Here is a 20,980-nt window from a genome sequence, read left to right as displayed (position 1 = left end):
CCACTTGTGTTTACCAGTGTGGATGACGTGTGCATTACAATGCAGAATGAGCAATTGAGGAAAAACTGTAATAAAATAAAATAATAATCTTTAATACAGCCGCCCTCAAATTTACATTTAGTCATTTAGCAGACGCCTTTATCCAAAGCGACTTACAAATTAGGACTAAATTCAGCGAGTCATCATAAAGAGGCAAAAGCAACAACAACGCAGGAAGTGCTCAAAATACGAAGGTCAGGTATTATTCAGAGTAGCATAAGCCTGATAAGTGATGTTTCAAAGGGAAAGGAATTTTTTTTCTTTTTTTTTTTTTCTCTATAAGGTTAAGTGCTCACGGAAGAGATTGGTTTTCAGCTGTTTTTTGAATGTTGTCAGGGATTCTGCATTCCGGATGAGGGTGGGGAGAGCGTTCCACCAGCATGGAACTGTGAATGAGAATGTTCTGGAAAGTGATTTTGTGGCTTTCTGTGATGGAACCACGAGACGTCGCTCGTTGACCGATCGTAGGTGTCTGGTAGGGATGTAGACTCGTAGGAGTGAGTGAAAGTAGGAGGCTGCTGAGCCTGTGATAGTTCTGTAAGCAAGCGTCAGTGCCTTGAACTTGATGCGAGCAGCTAGAGGTAGCCAGTGCAGAGAGATGAACAGAGGAGTGACGTGGGCCCTCTTGGGCTCGTTGAAGACAAGACGAGCTGCAGCATTCTGGATCATCTGTAGGGGTTTGGTCGCACATGCTGGGAGTCCAGCCAGAAGGGCATTGCAGTAGTCAAGCCTAGAGATGACCAGGGCCTGGACGATAAGTTGTGTTGCATGCTCAGTTAGGAAAGGCCTGATCTTCCTGATGTTGTGCAGTGCAAACCTGCATGATCGAGCTGTCTTTGAAATGTGATCTGTGAAGGTCAGCTGGTCATCAAACGTTACTCCAAGATTTCTGACCGATCTTGATGGGGTGATTAATGATGACTCTAGCTGGATGGTGAAGTCGTGCTGTAGAGATGGATTGGCAGGGAGGACGAGAAGCTCAGTCTTTGCCAGGTTGAGCTGCAGGTGATGTTCCTTCATCCATGTGGAGATGTCCGCCAGACAGCTTGAGACCCGTGCAGCTACTGTGGGATCATCTGGTTGAAAGGAGAGGAAGAGCTGTGTGTCATCAGCATAGCAGTGGTAGGAAAAACCGTGTGCCTGTATGATGTGTCCCAGTGATGTGGTGTAGATGGAGATGGAAATTTGTATCACAAATTTGCAACATTAACATTAAAGGGAATCAGCATAAACAGGAATAGGGACAAGACGTGCTACAGGTCTGATGTACCTTTTTTCCTTCACTTGAACCTCAGAGAGAATTACCAGGACCTTGCCACCTATAGGCCAAATAGAATTAGGAAGCTGGGGGATCAAGGATGATGACAGAGTCAAGGGAGAGGTTAGGGCTTTCAATGCGCTATTTTTGTCTAGCCTAAACGTAAAGCCCAATTTATACTTCTGCGTCGGACCTACGCCGGAGCTTCTACGCTGTAGGCTACACGTTGGTTTTCATTTATAATGTATATTTTTCATTTATTTCATTTCTGCGTCGTTGGACGCGTTGACGAGCAATTACACATGGGGAGGGAGTATGTGGAACACAAGGGAGGGGTTCTGGCAGACCAATCACAGCGCTTGCATCCGAGTAGAAATGGTGCACGTCAGGGTACGCCGAAGGATACTCACACAGCCTACGACGTGAGTTCAACGCAGAAGTATAAATTGGGCTTAAACATGTTCTCTTGGCATGCAATCTCTGAATGACTCAGTCTGTGGTTGTTTTAAGACCTCAGCAGAGGGAATTTAGTTCTTAACAGCCGCCCTGTGAATGGATGCTGCAGTAGTCAACAACAGGTCTTGAAAGGTGGAAAACGGACTAGATTTAAAATGTAGTTTCACAGGTTTAGTGCTGGATCTCTCAGATGAGAGGGAAGAACTGGGTTGCATAGCAGCACTGAGTTTTTTCAGGTTTAGAGCTGGGCTTCTTAAAAGGAATGAGAGCTGGACTTCTCAGATGGAAAGGAAATGGGTTCCATGGGATCCCTAGGTTTCTCTAGTTTAGAATTGGGCTTCGAGAAAAAGGTACTTGATTTCACTCGGAGATGAGAACTTGAGGTCTCAGGAGAAGACAGTTGTTGTAAGTTTTCGACAAATTCAGTTCATTGAGGAGGCACATCTCACAGCTTTGAAGCCTAAACATAGCTTTCTTTATTGGGGCTTTCAGAGGTGCACAAATACTTGAACGAAGGAGAAGTGTAGCATACCCATCAATTCCATCTGTAGCAACTCAGGTTGTCTGACTTTCCTAAAGTTGAACTGCCTTTTAATCTTGCTTGGAACGGACAACTTTATCACTCCTTGGTGATACAGCATCAAGTTGCCAAAGCTTTTCTACATCCTTAGAGAAGTCATCTGGTGGAGAGCTAACAGAGATCTAATTGGAATATATGACCGGTGGATTTAGGAAATCTCTGACAGGCCCCTGAAGTGTCCAATCAAGTCGAGTTCTGATGGCTGCAGGAGCACCAGGAGGGCCAGACTTTACAGGTTGGATCAGCGTTATCAGATGAGTGTAATCTGCACCAATTAGAACCAAAGGAGTCACTTTATCAAGCTGCTGGAGGGGCAATCTCTGCAAGTGAGGGTAATGACACTGAGGAGATATCACTTGTTCAGACAAAGCAAGATGTTCAGTAGTGAAAGCATCTCGTATAAGCAAGGATTTTTCTGGATTGCATACAGGAATTATGTTGAAACTTACTGCTGCACCCTCAAGGGTCTTAACATCCTGACACACAGTTCTCAATGTTAAACTCTCTGGTTTATCCTCCAAGCATGTTGAACAGCTGGTTGTAAGATGATTGTCCTTTCAGATCCATCATCTAATATGGCATATGTATCCAGAGTTTTGTCCCCATTTGTCAGTGTTACTGCTACTACCTTTAACAGCACTCTGTTACAGTCACTGGGATGATCAAGGTACAGGTTTTGATCGGGCCTTTGATTAACATGGCAAATAATCTGTAAGTGTTTCCATTGCAAAAGTTACAAGGGTTTCTTAGGTTGCAGTCCGCTGCCATATCACAGGCACACCCCCAATATCTTTTTTTTTTCCTGCTGAATCCAATTGATTTTTTGATCTTTAGTGTGCTTTGGGAAATTACCATATTTACTGATATGATGATCAGTGGTACTGCAATATGCACAAACAGGAAGGCACTCTGAAGTTAGTTGAGGGGTCATACTACTTACTGTAGAAGACTTTACTCCAGCTTTAAGAAAATCTCCTTTCAAAGAATCCTTAACAACATGAAGAATTGTTGTAGCTTTGACTGAATTTGATGCCTGCTTTTGTCTATCAGCTGGAGGCAGACATATTCCCTTTGTCTGGCAGAAAGACTCAACTTGTAACCAATTGGAAAAAATCTAGAAGATTGTAAGAGAACAGACCTTGGTTGGTCTTTACATGGACCTCTTATATTCACAGAACTGCTCACTGGGTAGTTTTTCTAAAATTCTCTCTACATGAGAGTCAAGTCAGGAAAGAGAAATACTTGATGTTGATATAACTGAGAAACAGGTCCATAAGAGGTCTGAGAGGGCACCGTTAAAGGCTGTGTGCTTGGATATTGAGGAACATTTAAAGCAGGTGCATAAGTAACCAGTGGGGGCGGTGTCACAGTAGCAGGTTGAATACTGCTGGGCAAATGTACTGACACAGCAGGCTGGTAAGGGACTGCAGCTGGTATAAACAATGGCTGAGACAAAGTTGACAAAAGAACAGGAGCTGACAATGCAGGAGCATGAGAGGCTTGAAATGTGGCTTGTGGGAAATTAAGACGAGCAGATGAGACTGATGGTAGAATACGAGCAGAGACATTATGTTTTACAGGAGGTGGAGACTGAAGCTGGAAAGGAGCTTGAACCTGAGATGAGAGTTGTTGAATAACTCAATTAGGTGGTGGAACAAAAACTGGCTCTGAATGTCTAGGAGAAGAATGGTCATAGAGAACCACCTGCATTCATGCACTTGGATTAATCTTCCTTGCATCTTGACTTCTGTAATCCACTGCTGAAGGAGATCCGTTGGATGGTTGGATTCTGTAACTACAGAAGGAGGCTGGCTGTTTTCTTCATGAAATGGCTCCTCATTCACATCTTCCTTTTTCCGTGGATGATACTGTGCACTACAGTCCTCAGGAGAAAACTCACCACTAGCCAATGGTGGATGATAAGACAGGATGTTGCATCACAAAGTCATCATAGTGGGCTGAGAGCTGAATCTAGCGACGTGGTCGTTCATTATGGGAAAGGGATGGCAAGGACTGACTGGACATATCCTGCTGCTAATAAGTGAGCTCTGGCTCGAAGGACCATGTAAGGGAGGATAGGAATTAAGTAGGAATGTCAGACTTGATCCCAGCTGGGGTGTCTATTAGAACACAGAGTCCAGCAGTAAAGTTCCATTTGACCACTTTAAAAATACACAGAGCACATGGACATTTAATATTCAACAATATTATTGATCTGCCTTATTATGGGTGGACGATGATGCAATTTTCTTCTAGAAACAAACTTTGTTGTATTATTTTCATGTTATCAATGTGAAGCTGCTTTGATACAATCTGTATAGTAAAAAGCGCTATATAAATAAAGGTGACTTGACTTGACAGTACATAATGGTTTTGGTGAAATGGCTGAAAAAAGGTCTGTGGGGAACACAAGCTCAAGACACTTTAACAGCATCTATATCCATTCAATCTATATCCATCAATAACATCAATATTACCCCACTCGTGATTTTTTTAAGCTGTTATGTGCCTTGAAAAAGGCAGTTGCTAACAAGTGGTTAAATGGGACTACAGAAGCTGTTAAGGAGATTAAACGCCATCACGCCGAACAGGTAAACTCAGTCCGCTTATACAGCATCCTTATGCTTATAATTGTGCTCTTACAAACTATTCTAACTCAAACGTTCTGGGAAAACGTCAAGTATCATAAACTTTTGTTGATCACAGAGCTTGTTTTTAGCGATAATCCAAAAGGCTATGGAAAATCCTATTGGGTTTTTGTCGAGGGAACCAGCGTGATGCAAACTACCGGTTGGCCAACAAAGTGACGTCATATCTGCACTTCTCTATTGGGTTTCTTCATTATTCACCACCGTGGTCGGTGCACATCTCTGCAGAAGATGCCGATGTAGATGGCTCACTGTCCCTTGATTTCTTTAAAGTGCCAGTTTTTAACCAGGTGTCCATTTTGATGAATGTAGTAAGTGAAAAAATGTAATTAATTCATTATAGTTTGGGAACCACTGGCCTACTGTATGTGCTGCAAGTATAGCATTGTATTAAATATTGTATATTATACCATGGTCTGGGTGAATACTCGATTCTGATTGGCTGCAGGGTGTCCGTTAAAAAGTGATAATGTACACCTAGGAAAGGCTTGAAATTTGGCAATTTCTCCGCTGCGCGTCGGACGGTTCACGCCTCGCCGTCGTCCATTAATACCTGATAATGGACACCTCGTCGGGCATTAACCCTTACGTATTGAATGTCTGTATATTCAGCACTTGCATACTGTAAAAATACAGTAGCCCAAAAGGTCAAAGAAAATTGTAAATGAAAAGCATGTTACAGTACACTCAGAAGAGTTGCGTAACTGCAAAAACAAAGTCAGTGAGATTCATTCTGCCTCAGCATCACATCTTCATGTTGGGTCTGGCCTGAGGACTGTCCACATCACAGGCAATGTTGTCTTGCCAGGCAAAGAAAAAAACATCTGGTGTGCCAGATTCAGTTTTGATAAGACTCCACACCTTGCTCTTCATCATCCTTATCCTTTTACTCACTCTTCCTCCTCTCCTCAGATTGTTTCATCTATTGTTCATATCAACATTCAGTGCTCCTGTGCACTCTGAACTGGCTTATTTTGTATAGTTGGTTTGATCACATCATTAGAAACAAGTGTGAATTTTGAGTAAATTTTTGAGTGTGTAAACATGCAACTGTGATTAGATGTGTTGAACTTTTGCAGTGCATCACAGTGCGAAATGTTTTTTTACTGAGTGAGAATGTGTTTATAGTTTTGGAAAAAGAGTGCATGAGATTTGCAAATGGTGTCTAATTGCCTGAACTTGTTTAATGTTTGGCATATGAATGATGAACGCTTTTTAAAATTATACATTCAAAGCATAACAACTGAATGTTTAAGAAACATCAGTCAACCAAGCATTTTTGTATAATTTACGACATTGTGGTTTAATTTGCTTCTAGACATGACAAATTTTCTAATCATCCTCAATCATATCTATGGGAATATTCCAGGTTCAGTACAACTTTATAACAATCGACAGCGTCATGTTTATCATTCCCTCTTTGAACATTTATACTTCACATTATAGAGATTTCACTTCTAGAGAGATGCAGCATCTGTGCATCTGCTGCTGCGGAGAACCGGTCAAACAGTGTCTGAGGCAACAGATACACCAGCTCTAAGTGAAGTGTGGTGTGACGCTTCCAACTACCCTAAACTATCCACATGATCACATAAAGAGTGTGTAGACGTGCGTTACAACCCAGTTTCTTTTCCAAAAATGTATGTTCTTCAAACTACATTAATGTTCAAGCTAAAACAAAGGTGAAATGCTGAAAGGGAAAAGCTATTCTTTTTAACTAAAAAGTAGTAAGCATCTTTTGTTTGTGATTGTGCATTTTTGAAAAGCTTGTGGAAGACTTGTTTTCATTTTGCCAGCCCATTCCACCAAACTAATGTTTCACATACACACTGATTACAGTAAATTGTTTAATCTCGTGTAAAAGTTATGATGATAAATCCTTTCTTGCAAACTATTTTTGTTAACATTTTAATGCTACATATTTCAATACTCACTTCAATCAATGTTCTCCAACATACATTGACAGAATCAAGTGGCAGATAGTAGTTATAATAGTATAATGGTATAAAACTCCATTTCTTGTCAGTTAACACAAGTCATTTCAGCTTACCAACAGCATGAACCACTGTAGTGAAACCACACTACAATAGAATTAAATAAGACATTACTTTTAAACTCCAATGAAGTTTGGATAAGTGTTGTGCAGTTCACATTTCTGTTGTGAGCCATGGACTAAAGTGTGACTAAAGCCATACTCTTTCACTACTTGGAGATAGAGAATGATATTTCACACACCTATTTGAAACGCATAATATTACAGACATTTAAAAAAAGAAGGGGAGAGATAAGAAAAGTCTTTCATGTTCTACTTAGAAATGTATGTAATGTCTGCATTCAGACAGTTATTGTTTTTATATGTAGCTAGTTGTAAATTTAATATTCTAACCCTTAAAATAAAAAATACCATTATTACAAATGAGGTAATTTTGTGAAATTTGGTTCACTTCTGGGTACAAATTTATCCCCAAAATATGAACAAGCAGTTACACATGTAAAATGCCTTTTGAAGGGTTGCTTTAATAGATTTATTATACAAAAATAATTACAATTCATAAATTGTGTAGCTACCGTTTAGAACAGAAAGGAAATTTAAAAAGAAGAACATAAAAAGATAAAAATGGAAGCAAAAAAACAACAAAAAAACAACAACAAACGAATGACACACAGACACACACAGACACAAAAATTACTTTTAAAAATCATGTCATTTAGTTTTTACTTCCAGCATGTGAAGGGTGAGCATGTTATAGGCCTGTTGCAGGACTTTCTTCCATTTGAAGACACTGCTTGAGTTTTCCGTTTTCCTGAAAACACAGAGACAGATTTAATACAATCCTGCAACAGCAACTCGTTACTTAAAAAATTCTTTCCCATCTTGAGAATATGAAAGCATCAAGAGATAAGAGAGATGCTTTATGTATATCAGATAAATGTAATGTATGTAATGTCCCTGAAAAAGTTGAGCATAACATAATGAGGTGTAAAACATGATTCAGAGAGGAATATTTAACAAATAAATAAATATACAGCAAAATTAATCAGTTAGAAGAGAAACATCAATGTAAACACTATAGTACAGCCTTAACATCGAATAAAAACACACACGATACATTATATAATGAAGCCAGCCTAAGAGAAGATGCACACCGAAGGCATGGACGACATGGAAGTTAAACAGTTTGTGCAGTAAGAGGTTCTCATTTAGCTTCCACACTCCGCACGTACACTTGGATATGCGGCTAATAATAGCACACATTTATCTAGGTTAACATTAGAGCAAGTGGCCATGTAAAGTGGCTAACGTCAGGCTACTTAGGTCTACATGTTTTAAATAAAAGTCATGTTTGAGGTTGCACATCACCTTTGTGTCAAAATATTCCCACAAGTCGAATTTTCTGCCCGACATGAGCCAGCCGTGTTAAAGGAATTCTGTCATCATTTACTCACCCTCATGTTGTTCATGACAGTTGACGGTCGCCATTGATGATGCATAGTATTTTTTTTTTCAACTTTGGAAGTCAATGGCGACTGTCAACTGTCTGGTTACCAACATTCTTTAAAATATCTTCTTTTGTGTTCATCAGAAGAAAGAAACTCGTACAGGTTTGGAACAACTTGAGGGTGAGTAAATGATGAGAATTTTTATTTTTGGGTGAACTCTCCCTTTAACGATCTTGTCACTGCGTGACTTTACCAATTCCTGTGTTTTTTTTTTTCTGTGACTAACCGACTAATTAAAACGTAGTAAACCAAGGCCTCTTCTTGACGACTAACATTTAGTCAACTTTTAGGGGGCAGCTCTAATTTATTTATGACTTTGACCATTCAAACCAGGTTTGTGACTACATTTAGCATTAGGCCTATTAATCAGCATGTCAAGAGCATTTCATAATAAACATTGTTACAATTGAGAAAATTATTTGTAAATTGCAAGGAAAGACCATTAAACTTTGAAATGACTAGTTTAATTTGTTTTCTGCTCATAATGAGAGCATTTTGATTATTATATACGTTATTTGTATTTAGTAGATACTTATTTTAAGCAAAATATAAAAAAGGACCTCCCCCTTATCTGAGGGTTGTCCATCCCTAAAAATATCATTAAAATATGTGCATTTGTAAATAATATAATGATATAAACTTAAAATAATTGTATAAGTAGTAGGGCTGGGACGATACAACCATCTCCCGATTCGATACAATCTCGTGATCTCGATTCGATACAATCTCGTGATCTCGACTTGGGTGCGATACGATATGTATTGCGATTTTTTTAAGAATCGCGATTCTACAAGTATTGCGATTTGATATTGCATTTTTTTTTAAACACTAGACCATCGGGAAAAGTTAAATCATACACCACATCTTTCTGACTTTTATTTCAGAAGCATCATACAATACTACATTCTTGAATAAATGATTCAATAACAAAACAAATTTTTGCCGAAACAATTTAATCGATAAATGCGTTATTTTAAGCACCAAGATTTGTTTTAAGCACGCTATCGTAGACATCAGTGTTCATATCTGAACTTTAAACTTTTAGTACTTCTATGATAATTTTAAGTATTGTATCACAGAAATAATGATACTATAAGGTTGAAAAGACTTTGTGAAGCTGTTTCATGACAACTGTCTCCGGGTCAGCGGCAGCGCCAACACAGCTTTGAACGTTGCAATATGATTTTGTCAAAGTTTAATAGATAGACGAATTGAAAGATCGCGTGGGTGTTTGAATTGAGATCACAGTCTTTTAAAGATGAATCGTGCAGCTCTATTGTCTTATCTCTCTCTCAGTATATGAGTAGCGCGAGGGCTTTTCAGTGCTTTCAGTCTCACGTCTCTTCCACGCGTTCACTTGGGATAACACTCATAGATAACAACACATTTCATCCTCTGTTGGAATGAAAGTGGCTAACTTCTGTCAACCTCATCTACAAGCAAGGACAAAAATAAAGCAATTGAATTTGAATTAATATCGATTCTGGAATAAAACAAATCGATTTTAGAATCGTTAAAATAAATAAATAAATAATTGTGATAGCTAGGTGAATCCGTTTTTTTCTCCCAGCCCTAGTAAGTAGTAAAACAAAGCAAATGCAAACGGGGCAAAAAAAAAAACCTTTTAAACAGAGTCCCTCCTCCCTTGCCTCACAGTGCTTTGGTCCACTGCCTGCTCCCCTTTTAACTCACCACAGACACACGCAAATTCCGGTTTGAGAGAACAACTCTCAAGGCTATTTTATTCACTTTAAAAATCGGATGAAGTGATTATTTTCTCTTTAATACAGATGATGCTGAGTCATTAATAAATCATGAAAAAAAAAAATGTATAACCAATGTACTTTTGTCACCGATGTAGTCCGCTATGTTAGCGACTATAACATATACACCAGGGGTCAGCAAGTAACTTTAGCCGCGGGCCAATTTATTTTTTTTGCCAGTAGATGGCGGGCCAGCTACACGGAGTAGGCCTATGGATACAAATTAAATACTCTTAATGAATACTCTTAACGTCTACATTACATATATCAATGAAATCATTTTAAACAGATCAAGTACTATTGTGGTAACATATTACAGCCATTTTAATAAAGGTGTGAATAGCAATCATGCCTCATTCGCTTACAGTCCGACTTTTGAACTTTATTCCTTTTTTTTATTATTATTTATTCGGGACACACACATACACACCTAAGGTTTAAGGAGGTCTGCGCGGGACTGTTTTTTTTTCCATCCCGCTCCCACAAGGTTCTATTCAGCAATCGCTTAAATTACACTCTGTGTTCACCCGCTTTATTTCCCGACCTGACGGGTCCGCAAAATTTAGATCTCGTTTCCAGAATCTCACATTCAAATGTCTCTAACGGAAAGAGAGAGATTAAGTAGCCTATAACAATTATAAATGCTATACAAAAATTGTGTTTGTGTCAATATAAAATATTATTTTAACATTGTACTTTCAGCAGAGAAAAAAAATGTCACAGAAAAAAATAATGAAATATATATAACATAAATTAAATAGGACTATGCCTATCACTCAAATTTCTAAGCAACATAAACGAAAACCATATTGCCCTACTGACAAATGAAGTAGGCTATTTTCTGCCAAACTATTTCAAACATCCTTGCAAAAAAAGAATGTTGTTGACTGACAATGGTTTCAGTAGCCTACCAAACAGCTCCTCAGAGCTAGGTGTACAGGTGGTCAGAATGAAGTGCGGATACACTGTCAAAAGAAGTCGGGAATGGGCTATTGTCAGTCAGACCGCCCGCTCTGTATATAGGTAGCCTACACCAGAGTTCCAACCGCTACCATCTTTATACTTTAAAATGTAATCCCGCGCCGCATGATTCCTTATGGGCGTTTCACACAGTATGCGGCGGTGAAATCACCGCGCGGCCACAGCTTTTCACAAGTAGCTTTTGTGCAGCATTTAGTGCAAATTTTTTTTATACCCGAATAAATAATAAATAACGAATGATACACCGTATTTGTAAACCGTTATTGTAAAATAAAAATAGGCTAATAAAAAAGCGGACTTCCAAAATAATCCGGCGGGCCAGAAAATATTGCTGTCGGGCCAGTTTTGGCCCGCGGGCCGCCTATTGCCGACCCCTGGTATACACTTTTTATACAAAAAATGCGTTTACCTAGTATATGCTTCACACACACCCATATAGTGTACGCATACACTACGTGATGCAGTCTTGTAGATTAGACTAGAACGGGTGCGCAGTTAGATTTTCACGCTTTCACTGTGTGATTTTGTCGGATTATATAATTTAATATAGTTAATTTAATCTAATATCACACGAAGAGTGCAGTTGTTCTCCAGATATTAGCATAACAACAAATGTGATTTTTATTTTATACAAGTTTAATAAAATAGAAGTTAATATTAAGTGACATTTTATACACTGTTTTAGCTCTATTTCGCCAACGGAAATAGTTGAAAACTAAGCCACAGCACTGTATTTGCGTCTCTGAGAAACACACTGAGGTGTTTCCTTACTGAATGAATCAGCTTTTTGAACGAATCAGCTTTTTGAACGAATCAGTTGAATCTCAATGACTCACTCATTAACAGTGATTTGCTGCCACCTACTGGCGGTTTTAATTTCACATTTAAAGTATCTTTTCAAGCTTTAAAGGGCACCTATTATGCAAAATTCACTTTTACATGGTGTTTGAACATAAATGTGTGTTGGCAGTGTGTGAGCAACACCACCCTAAATTATAAAAATCCACCCAGTGTTTTTTTTACAAACTCATAAATCATAAGCACTGTCTCAGAATGAGCTGTTCTCAGATTCGGCGTGTTCTCAATGTGACGTAAAATTGAGCAGGCCCCTCTCATGACTGTTGAGTGACACTTCAGTTTGAGCCTAGACCCGCCCTGAGTGAGCTGGACACAGAGTCCGCCATTGTTCGACGCTTGAGCAGCTGTAGACAAGAATGTCTCCTAAGCGATTGAGGTGTGTTGTTGATGGATGTAAGAGTGAACATAGCAGTCTTCATTTACTCTTGTTGTTACTCGAGGATGGATCTGTACTGTTTGTGATCAAGCTTACACTCTCCGGAGCAACAGGCCTAAGTGACTGGACACGGAAGAAATGAAAGTGCGAGCGCGCTCTTTATGACAGCTCTTCGAGTCATTTTACGGATATAAGGTTTACCAGTTTATTTAGCACCCACTGAAAAGGTGAGTATATTTGTTTACTGTTAGTTGTAACGAGTGTTTTGTGTACTTCGCTGAGTATGTTGTTGATAATGAAAGGGAGAGAGAGAGAGAGAGAGAGAGTTTATGGATAAGACTTTAATGCGCACTTCTTATACTGTTTATTCAGCTCTTACAGAGATTCTCTGGAGTAAAACTAACACTTCATCTTTTGTGTGATGTACAATAAACTTCACTGAACTCATCAGTATATTTTGGTCATCATTCGGACGGGTTTTGCTACAGCAGGCTTGTATTAGTGGAGACATCTTATTAGATGACAAATAAGTTATAACCATAATTAAACTAAACTATACCTGTTCTATGTCCATACAGCATATATTCTCTGGCTCTGTGGGCATTATTGTCCGACTCCGAGTCGAAATGAACACCGCAACTGAGAGTTTCTGTTCTGATATTATCAAGATGAGATTGTCCTGACTCTGAGCGCGAGCTCGTGAGGCTCCGCCCCCTGTGCCATGCAGCAGCAGTTAATTTGCACACACTAAAACAGCGCGTTTTTCTGAGCCCCAAAAAATTACAATTTAAACATGCTGTAAAAAATTATCTGTTGGGTATTTTGAGCTAAAACTTCACATACATACTCTGGGGACATCAGAGACTTATTTTACATCTTGTGAAAAGAGTCATAATAGGTGCCCTTTAAATAATTTCAAATATCAATATTCAACGTTTTATGTTTAAAACATCAAAACATTTTTGTCTGTGTAAAAGCATCTAAATGCCATTTCAAATGCAGCTTCTGTGTATCCTCTCCATTGCAAAGATTTTGTTAATACTTATTTAATTTGATTGGTAACAGCCCTATTGTGTCTTATTATTATAATTTAATTTGATTAAATGTATGAAATTGACACAAAAGACGATGCATGCATATAATTAGGTTTAAATTAAATTTATAAAAGGTAAAAATGCCAATAAAAGGTAAAAATCAATTGAAACGTATTGGAAAAAAATAATTTCTGTCACTGCTGTGAACTGACCACCACACAGATATGAAGATGAAGAATATCAAAAACTTTAGGAGCTAGCTGTCCACGGCAAAATATTGTCTGATTATAATTATCCATAAAATCCCAGATTTTTTTTTTTTACACATATACATACACGTATATACATATACATACATATATACAGTATACACGTATATACATATATATACACGTATATACATAAACATACATATACATATATATATACACACACACATATACATATATATAGGCTATATATATATACACACACACAAAAAGTATTGTCTGGACCTCTGCTGGGAAGGAAATACAGAGACCAGGCGTCTTGGAAGATTAATCGAATATGTTCTGGATAAACAGGGATTGCCTCTTCAATTGGATGGCCATATTGAGCATGCTATAGGGGGTCGCACACCGGACGCGCAGCTCAGCGCCGCGCCACGTCTTTTAAATCCGAACACATTATTCTCTATGAGAGTACACACACCGGCGGCGCCTTTCGGCGTCTGTCCGCGGCGGCTCAGGACCGTGTTCAAAATCCTGCCGCGCCACAGAGCGCCATTTACATAGTTTTATATTAAATTTACATGTATGTGTCTCAAATCGTAGTTAATGTATATACGGACTTCACCCTGTGCTGCAATATACATTTAGTTTTATATTTATTTACAGAAATCAGAAAATTGCTGATGTTATCAGATTTTCCTGTGAGAGTTGTCCTAGACGTGGCGCGGCGCTGAGCTGCGCGTCCGGTGTGCGGCCCCCTTATGCGGCCCCCTTATGCCTCTATGAAAAAGTAAATTTTTTAAGACAGGACTACAGCTGCCACTTTGAGTGTTATGATTTTTTCCCATGTAAACAAGTGAATGTTTTCTGTCTTATACGTCTCTGGTTTTGTGCATAAAAACTGTGGGTTCATACTGACCTCCTGAAGTTTGGTGATCTCCTTTTTCAATTTGACCAGGTACTCAATCTTCTGCTTGGGGTTCTGATGACCCAACAGTTTCCCATTTTCCTCGGTCAGATGATCCACCTGCTTTCTCAGAACCTCAATTTCCTGAAAGATACCACTAGGGTTACAATTAAGGATTTACATTTACACACATTTAAATGAACTTAAAGGAACATTCTGTCATAGTTTGCTAATCCTCATTTTGTTCCAAATCCATTTGACTTTTCTTCTTTTGTGTTCCATGGAAGAAATAATTTTGCTCCGTGTCCTGGCCACCAGTTTCCCTACTATGGAATCTCATTTGTGTATATTCAAACACTGCAAGGTTAAGAAGCTTTGCCTCAGCTTTGATGGCGATGACATCCATTCATATCATTGTTGATATCAATAACATGTCTGCGAATGAGATTTAACTGCTACAGATGAAGATTTTAATTATTTCTTGAATTTTGGTCTCTTCACAACAAAACTATTGTATATAGAGTTTCATAACAAATTTTTCTGACTCTTGCGCTACATATTGTTCTTTAGTGGTCCACAAAAGACAGTCATACAGTTCTGGAACCACATGGGCTGAGAATCAAATAATTAGTATTTTAAGTAGTAATGTCCAACCGATCCCCTTTCCCCATTATCAGGGTTCATCATAAAGGATTTGGCCAGTGGTTCACATTTTTACTTGTTGGGGCCCCACCACAAAAACAAATAAATAAATAAATAAATAAATTAGAATACAAGGTTAAATGGGTCAGCGAAATGGAATACAATAACTAATAACTAAAGTTGTGAGGAGACAATGTAAACAACAGTGAAATTTCAAATAGTTTTATTCAAATTTCAATACCATAGTAATTAACTCACTACTAGCTTAACTAATAGGCTGTCTGAGAGGCGGCTTTGTGCAGACGCTTTGGGTGTGCACGCACAGAAAACATTGTGCTTGAACGGTTTAAAACAGCTTCAAAGCTAGAATTGGCCTGATTGGACATCAGTCAGCGTCATCAGGAAAGTTTTTCATTTGCACTTTTTATTTATTTATCTAGAAATAAAAAATTAATTAATTAAATTCGTCCTAAAATATGAAATAAATCTCATAGAAAGCATTAAACTTAACTTTCTTATACATGTCGATACATTGTTACAACACTAATTTTATGTTTTAAAACAATTTGTAAGTAAACTGTTTGTGTTTCTTGAAAATTATTGCTTTAATTAATGTTTTGCAAGATAGAACCTTACGATTCCAAGCGGAAAGTAATTTTTTAGAATTAGAAGGTTCTGCATTTGACCTGTTCCAAAAATCCCCATTTACAAATTTGAGAAGATTTTGATATTTTACATTTAGAATACATTTAGGGTCTCTGTCATATTCATGTATGAAAGAGACTTGTTCCCCATATCATTTTTGCTATATGGAATGCAAAATCTTTGAAGCTCAATTTCTCAAAACCGCTCAGAATGCAGATAGAACCTTATAATTCCAAGGTGGTGAACTGTTCCAAGCATTGTTTTGTCAACAACACTGCTCATTTCCAATGTTATTATATCAGGCTACCAGCTAACCTCAACATTTAAGACATATGAATGAATTTAAAGCTTAAAACTTGTATAGTCACAGCGTATACAAATAACAAGGTCACATGAGACACAGCCACCGTATACATACTGGGAACTACATTCTCAAAAGGTGAAGCACTGCTACTTCTGCGGAGTGATTTACTCCAACTCTGAGCGAACTCTCTGCTCCTCACCATGGGGCTTCTCAGGTCAGCGGAAAATCCCTCGGCCCAAGTAGCAGTGCTTCGCCTTCTGACAATATAGTTCCCAGTATGTATACGGTTAGAAGATGGCTGAGTCTCATGTGACCTTGTTATTTGTACACGCTGTAACTATACAAATCACAACATGTAAATAGGAAAATGTTGGCGTTATTTTGTCACTTATTGGGAGCAGTATGCTAGCTGGAGCCGTTTACCTCCAGTATTTGTGCTAAGCTAGGCTAGCGGTGGGTGCGTCAGACAGAGTTATGGCACGCACAGAGATGAAAAGGGTATGTATGGACTTATCTAACTCTGGGGGATACGGTGAATAAGCTAAAGTCCCCAAAAGTTGCCGTGTTCCTTTAAGAGAACAATTATTTGAGTAGCCCCGTCGTTTCACAGAAAATAGTACAACGGCGAGCGCGTCAAGTATAAACGCCTCGTCCGTTTGGGGATGTGCGCGCGCAGTCTGTGGAGACTCGCTCTGCGGAGCCAGGTGAAAGTATAAACAGGGCTTAACATCAAGCAAAGCGCACGTTTCTCACAGAGCATGACCTGTGCAATGAATGTCCTTGTAATTTGCTTCAACCTTTCCGAACTTTATGAAAGATTATTTTTCGGAAGGTTTGAGTGGTGTGTGTGTGTGAGAGAGAGAGATGAATTAGAAGCAAGCAGAATACGGTTGTTTCTAAAGCACACGTATCTATGTCAAGTCAAGTCAAGTCACCTTCATTTATATAGTGCTTTTAACAATATGAACTGTTTCAAAGCAGCTTTACAGAGATAATAGGAAATTAAAGCTTTACAGCAGCTCTAGAATAAAGTTATTGTCCAGCTAAAGTTAGTTTTGATCGATTCACTTCCGTTGCAAAGATCATTAGTTATTAACTTAGGGGCCGCTAACACAACACCGTTTAAAAACTAAGCTCAGACTCGATTCTGAAATTCTCTGAATCGATCCAGAATCGTTGGAGAGAGAATCTATAACACAATATCACATAAATTATACATAAACGGTTCTTTTCTGTATGCCAGGCCTATATGCTTTACTCTCGCGTGTCACGTGACCAGATTGTAGCAATTAATCGTTCAGTAGTTTTAGTTTCAATAGTTTCCACTGTCAGGCCAGTAGCCCTGCAGCGGAAACGCAACTTGGTTTTGGGATCTGTGCTTGAGGTCCAAGGCTATTGGCTTCGCACGTCACGTTGTTAGCTCTGGCTTGCACTGGCCCGACAGTGGAAAAGCGACTATTGTTTCTCTCTGACCTGCTGCAGTTTTTCTTGATGATGGTCTTTCTCCCGCAGATCCCGCAGCTCCAGGCAACGATTCCTAAGTTCAGTGGTCAGTTCCTGCACACACATCTGAGACTGGGCAAGAGTAACCTCATTACGCTGGAGTCTGTAACACACACAAACGGGGGGTTGGGAAGTTTGTTAATGTTGTGGAGTTTAATGGCAATCAATTCAGACATTTGTAAAAACGGTTATACAGGAATAACACTCGGACTTCCCGGAAGAAAAATAGTTTCTTTCCCAGGGCTGTGACAATACCGAACACTGCTGCTACCCATAATCCCTCACAAATCCTCAGTGTGCAATAATCAAGGTCCACAGAAAGTAACATGTTAATTCCATTCTTGTACATTGATACTTTTTTCATCACGTTTACTCATCTCATTTCTTGTTATTTAATCCTATCTTATGTTATTTATTTTCATTCTATGTTAACTCCATGTGTATTTATTGTTTTCTAATATTTGCTGATTTGCTGAGTGAGCATGGTGACTATTTGTAATTTCATTGTTTACAATGACAATAAAAGCTGTATTCTATAATAGTAACAAAACGAAAGAAAAAAAATTAAAACTGTGCGACAAGTAGTGCTGAGTTTCGGTTCACAATCAAGTGTTTTAAGTCTGTTGCAAGGAAACTATTCAAATGATCGTGCAGGGGCCTCATGCGCGCGCGCACACACACCGTAAAGTTTTCACAGCGCTTCACTTTTTCCACATTTTGTTATGTTACAGCCTTATTCCAAAATAGATTAAATTCATTATTTTCACTTACGCTGTCTGAGCATCAGTCAACTGCATCATCATGGAGCTCTGAAAAAAAAAAAAAAAGAGATTCAACTTAACAATTCAATCCAGTTGAATTGTTGAAAAGGGCATATAGCATTTCTAATGTACCTTTTTACCAAGTTAGTCATGAATAAATGCAATTGGATTACACCAAAAGTTATAAAGACAACAAAAACACCTGAAGCAATTACTTGGTCAAAAATATAATTTCAGACATTTACATTTTTCTACCTTGATGCTGCTCTGATCTCCATGTTAGGAGGGCCTTGAAAACATTCATGCATGGAAAAATTTTCCAAGTGAAAGTAGTTCAACTGTTTCAGTGACACCATCGCTCAATACTGTTAGCCATGGCAGACGCAGATAATAACATCCCTCTCTATCACACATGCAAACACAACCTAGTTATTCCAATATCAAATACTATAGTAGCTACTCAAGTCAACCGTTACCAACAACATCTTTTTCTAAGCAAGATGCTGAATTAGTGGCATATAAATTCTACACGCATACATTACCAGAAAAGTGGTAACAGTGATATAAGCACGATATAAGTGATAAAAACTGACTCTGAACCGTTGAATTTTGCTAAAATAAAATTATAGCATTGGGTCACATCATTGACCCAGGTTATTGGAAACAGTCTAGACTCCAGAGGGTTGATGTAATCTAATTCATATAGAGATTTTTTTAGATCTTGCCTGGACATACTTTCACTTTCCTCTCTTCTTGTAGTTCTCTCAGCAAAGAAATGGGTATGGTCTCCTTCACATCTCTATAAAGACAAAGCAAAGAGATAATTTCATAGACAGAACACACACGTATGAACGAGTGTATGAGTGAATCATTCTTACTTTTGCGCACAGCTGCCCTGCTGTTGCTGATTCTGGACGGTGTAAAACTGGTCCAACAGTGTTTGAATCTCCATTCGCACAATCTCTTTTTCATTCAGCTGGGCCTACAGATGCACAGGCAAACATTTTTATGAAAAATGAACCACCTGAAAACTTTCATTAAAAAAAAAAAAGAAAAAAAAAAGCATACACTGCTATGAAAATTAATTGGGCAAAAAACTGCCTGAATTCAACTGAATTCAAAGCTGGAAATGTTTGTGGCAGTGAAACAAAACTATCCAAAGGTGAACAAGAGTATGATAAAAGAGAACTCCTCCCTCTCAATTAGATGAACAGTTTCTAGAATAAAATAAATAAACAATTACAAATACATATATTTATTATATTTAATTATATAATAAGCTGTGAGATTAACCCGTATATCTGCTGTGACTGAAGTTGGAACTGTGCGTGTATGTGCGCATGAGCATAACCTTTAATCTGACGATCTCTTGGTTCTTGGCTGTGCGCTCTGCGTTGAGTTCCTTCAGCAGAACCTCCATGGTGATCATTGAAGAGCGTCGACTCTCCAGCTCTCTCTCTTGACACTCCAGCACCTGAGACAGACTCGAGCTAAAGCCACCGGGGGTTTGGGGTGTCTGAAAAAACAGACAATGTTTGACAAAGGCTTCATTTTTAAATTGACTCTTTCATCACAATCAAGAGCAAGCACTCTCTCTCTTACACACACACACACCTGTATATTTCCTTTGGGTGTGGCAGCAGCTGGAGGTTGATTGACAGACTCTCTCACTCTCAGAAGGTTAATCTGATCATTCAGCTGTTTCACCTGTGAATGTGTGTGCACCAGAAATCATTCTGTTGTGTTTTCATGCATATTGTGGACGTTTGTCTGATTCAACAAGCTTGTACTAAGGGTGCTTGGTCACACTTTAGATTATGGTCCAATTCTCACTATTAACTAACTATTAACAACGACTTTTGCCTCAAAAAACTTTTACTGCTTATTAGTTAGTAAGGTAGTTGTTAAAGGGATACTCCACCGAAAAATGAAAATTCTGTCATCATATACTCACCCTCATGTTGTTTCAAAACTGTATGAATTTCTTTCTTCTGCTGAACAGAAAGGAAGATATTTAGAAGAATGTCAGTAACCAGACAATTTTAGATACCATTGACTTCCATAGTAGGAAAAAAATATACTATGGAAGTCAATGGTATCTAAAACTGTCTGGTTACTGACATTCTTCTAAATATCTTCCTTTCTGTTCAGCATGGAGTATCCCTTTAAGTTTAGGAGTAAGGCATGTAGAAAATGGTCATGCAGAATAAGGCATTAATATGTGCTTTATAAGTACTAATAAACAGTCAATATCATCATAATATGCATGCTGAGAAGCAACTAGTTAATAGTGCGAATTGGACCCTAAACTAAATTGTTACCGAGTGCTTTCACACTGGCAGTTTAGCTCGAAACAGGGCACGGTTTGCATGAAAAATTGGTCATGTAAAAGCTGTAATGAGCACCTAGGAGCGCATCATGGTATCGAACCCGAGACTACCTGTAGGAGGTGGTCTGAGTTCGAGAAGCATTTTCTCCACACTTTTGAAAGTTGATGAATACTGTTAACCTACCT

The 20,980-nt window shown here is 38.5% G+C and overlaps 1 protein-coding gene across 1 annotated transcript in view; it reads right to left on the bottom strand.

The window, feature by feature from the left end:
* Window positions 1-7,492: 7,492 nt before the first annotated feature.
* The window catches only part of kif15 (kinesin family member 15), a 36,739-nt gene continuing 23,251 nt past the window's right edge, over window positions 7,493-20,980 (bottom strand). Inside the window, exons 28-35 of the mRNA XM_082160410.1 lie at window positions 20,080-20,172; window positions 19,817-19,981; window positions 19,344-19,447; window positions 19,201-19,264; window positions 18,476-18,513; window positions 17,675-17,807; window positions 14,623-14,754; window positions 7,493-7,785 (exon numbers count right to left, since the gene is read on the bottom strand). Of these exons, the coding sequence (XP_082016536.1) occupies window positions 7,726-7,785; window positions 14,623-14,754; window positions 17,675-17,807; window positions 18,476-18,513; window positions 19,201-19,264; window positions 19,344-19,447; window positions 19,817-19,981; window positions 20,080-20,172 (789 nt within the window). The 3' untranslated portion in view covers window positions 7,493-7,725. The remainder of the gene's footprint in view (window positions 7,786-14,622; window positions 14,755-17,674; window positions 17,808-18,475; window positions 18,514-19,200; window positions 19,265-19,343; window positions 19,448-19,816; window positions 19,982-20,079; window positions 20,173-20,980) is intronic.

Source organism: Leuciscus leuciscus (assembly GCF_965113295.1).
Source record: "Leuciscus leuciscus genome assembly, chromosome: 25".
Lineage (NCBI taxonomy): Eukaryota > Metazoa > Chordata > Actinopteri > Cypriniformes > Leuciscidae > Leuciscus > Leuciscus leuciscus.
Note: the sequence above shows the minus strand (reverse complement) of the source record. Positions and strands in the feature narration are given on the sequence as shown.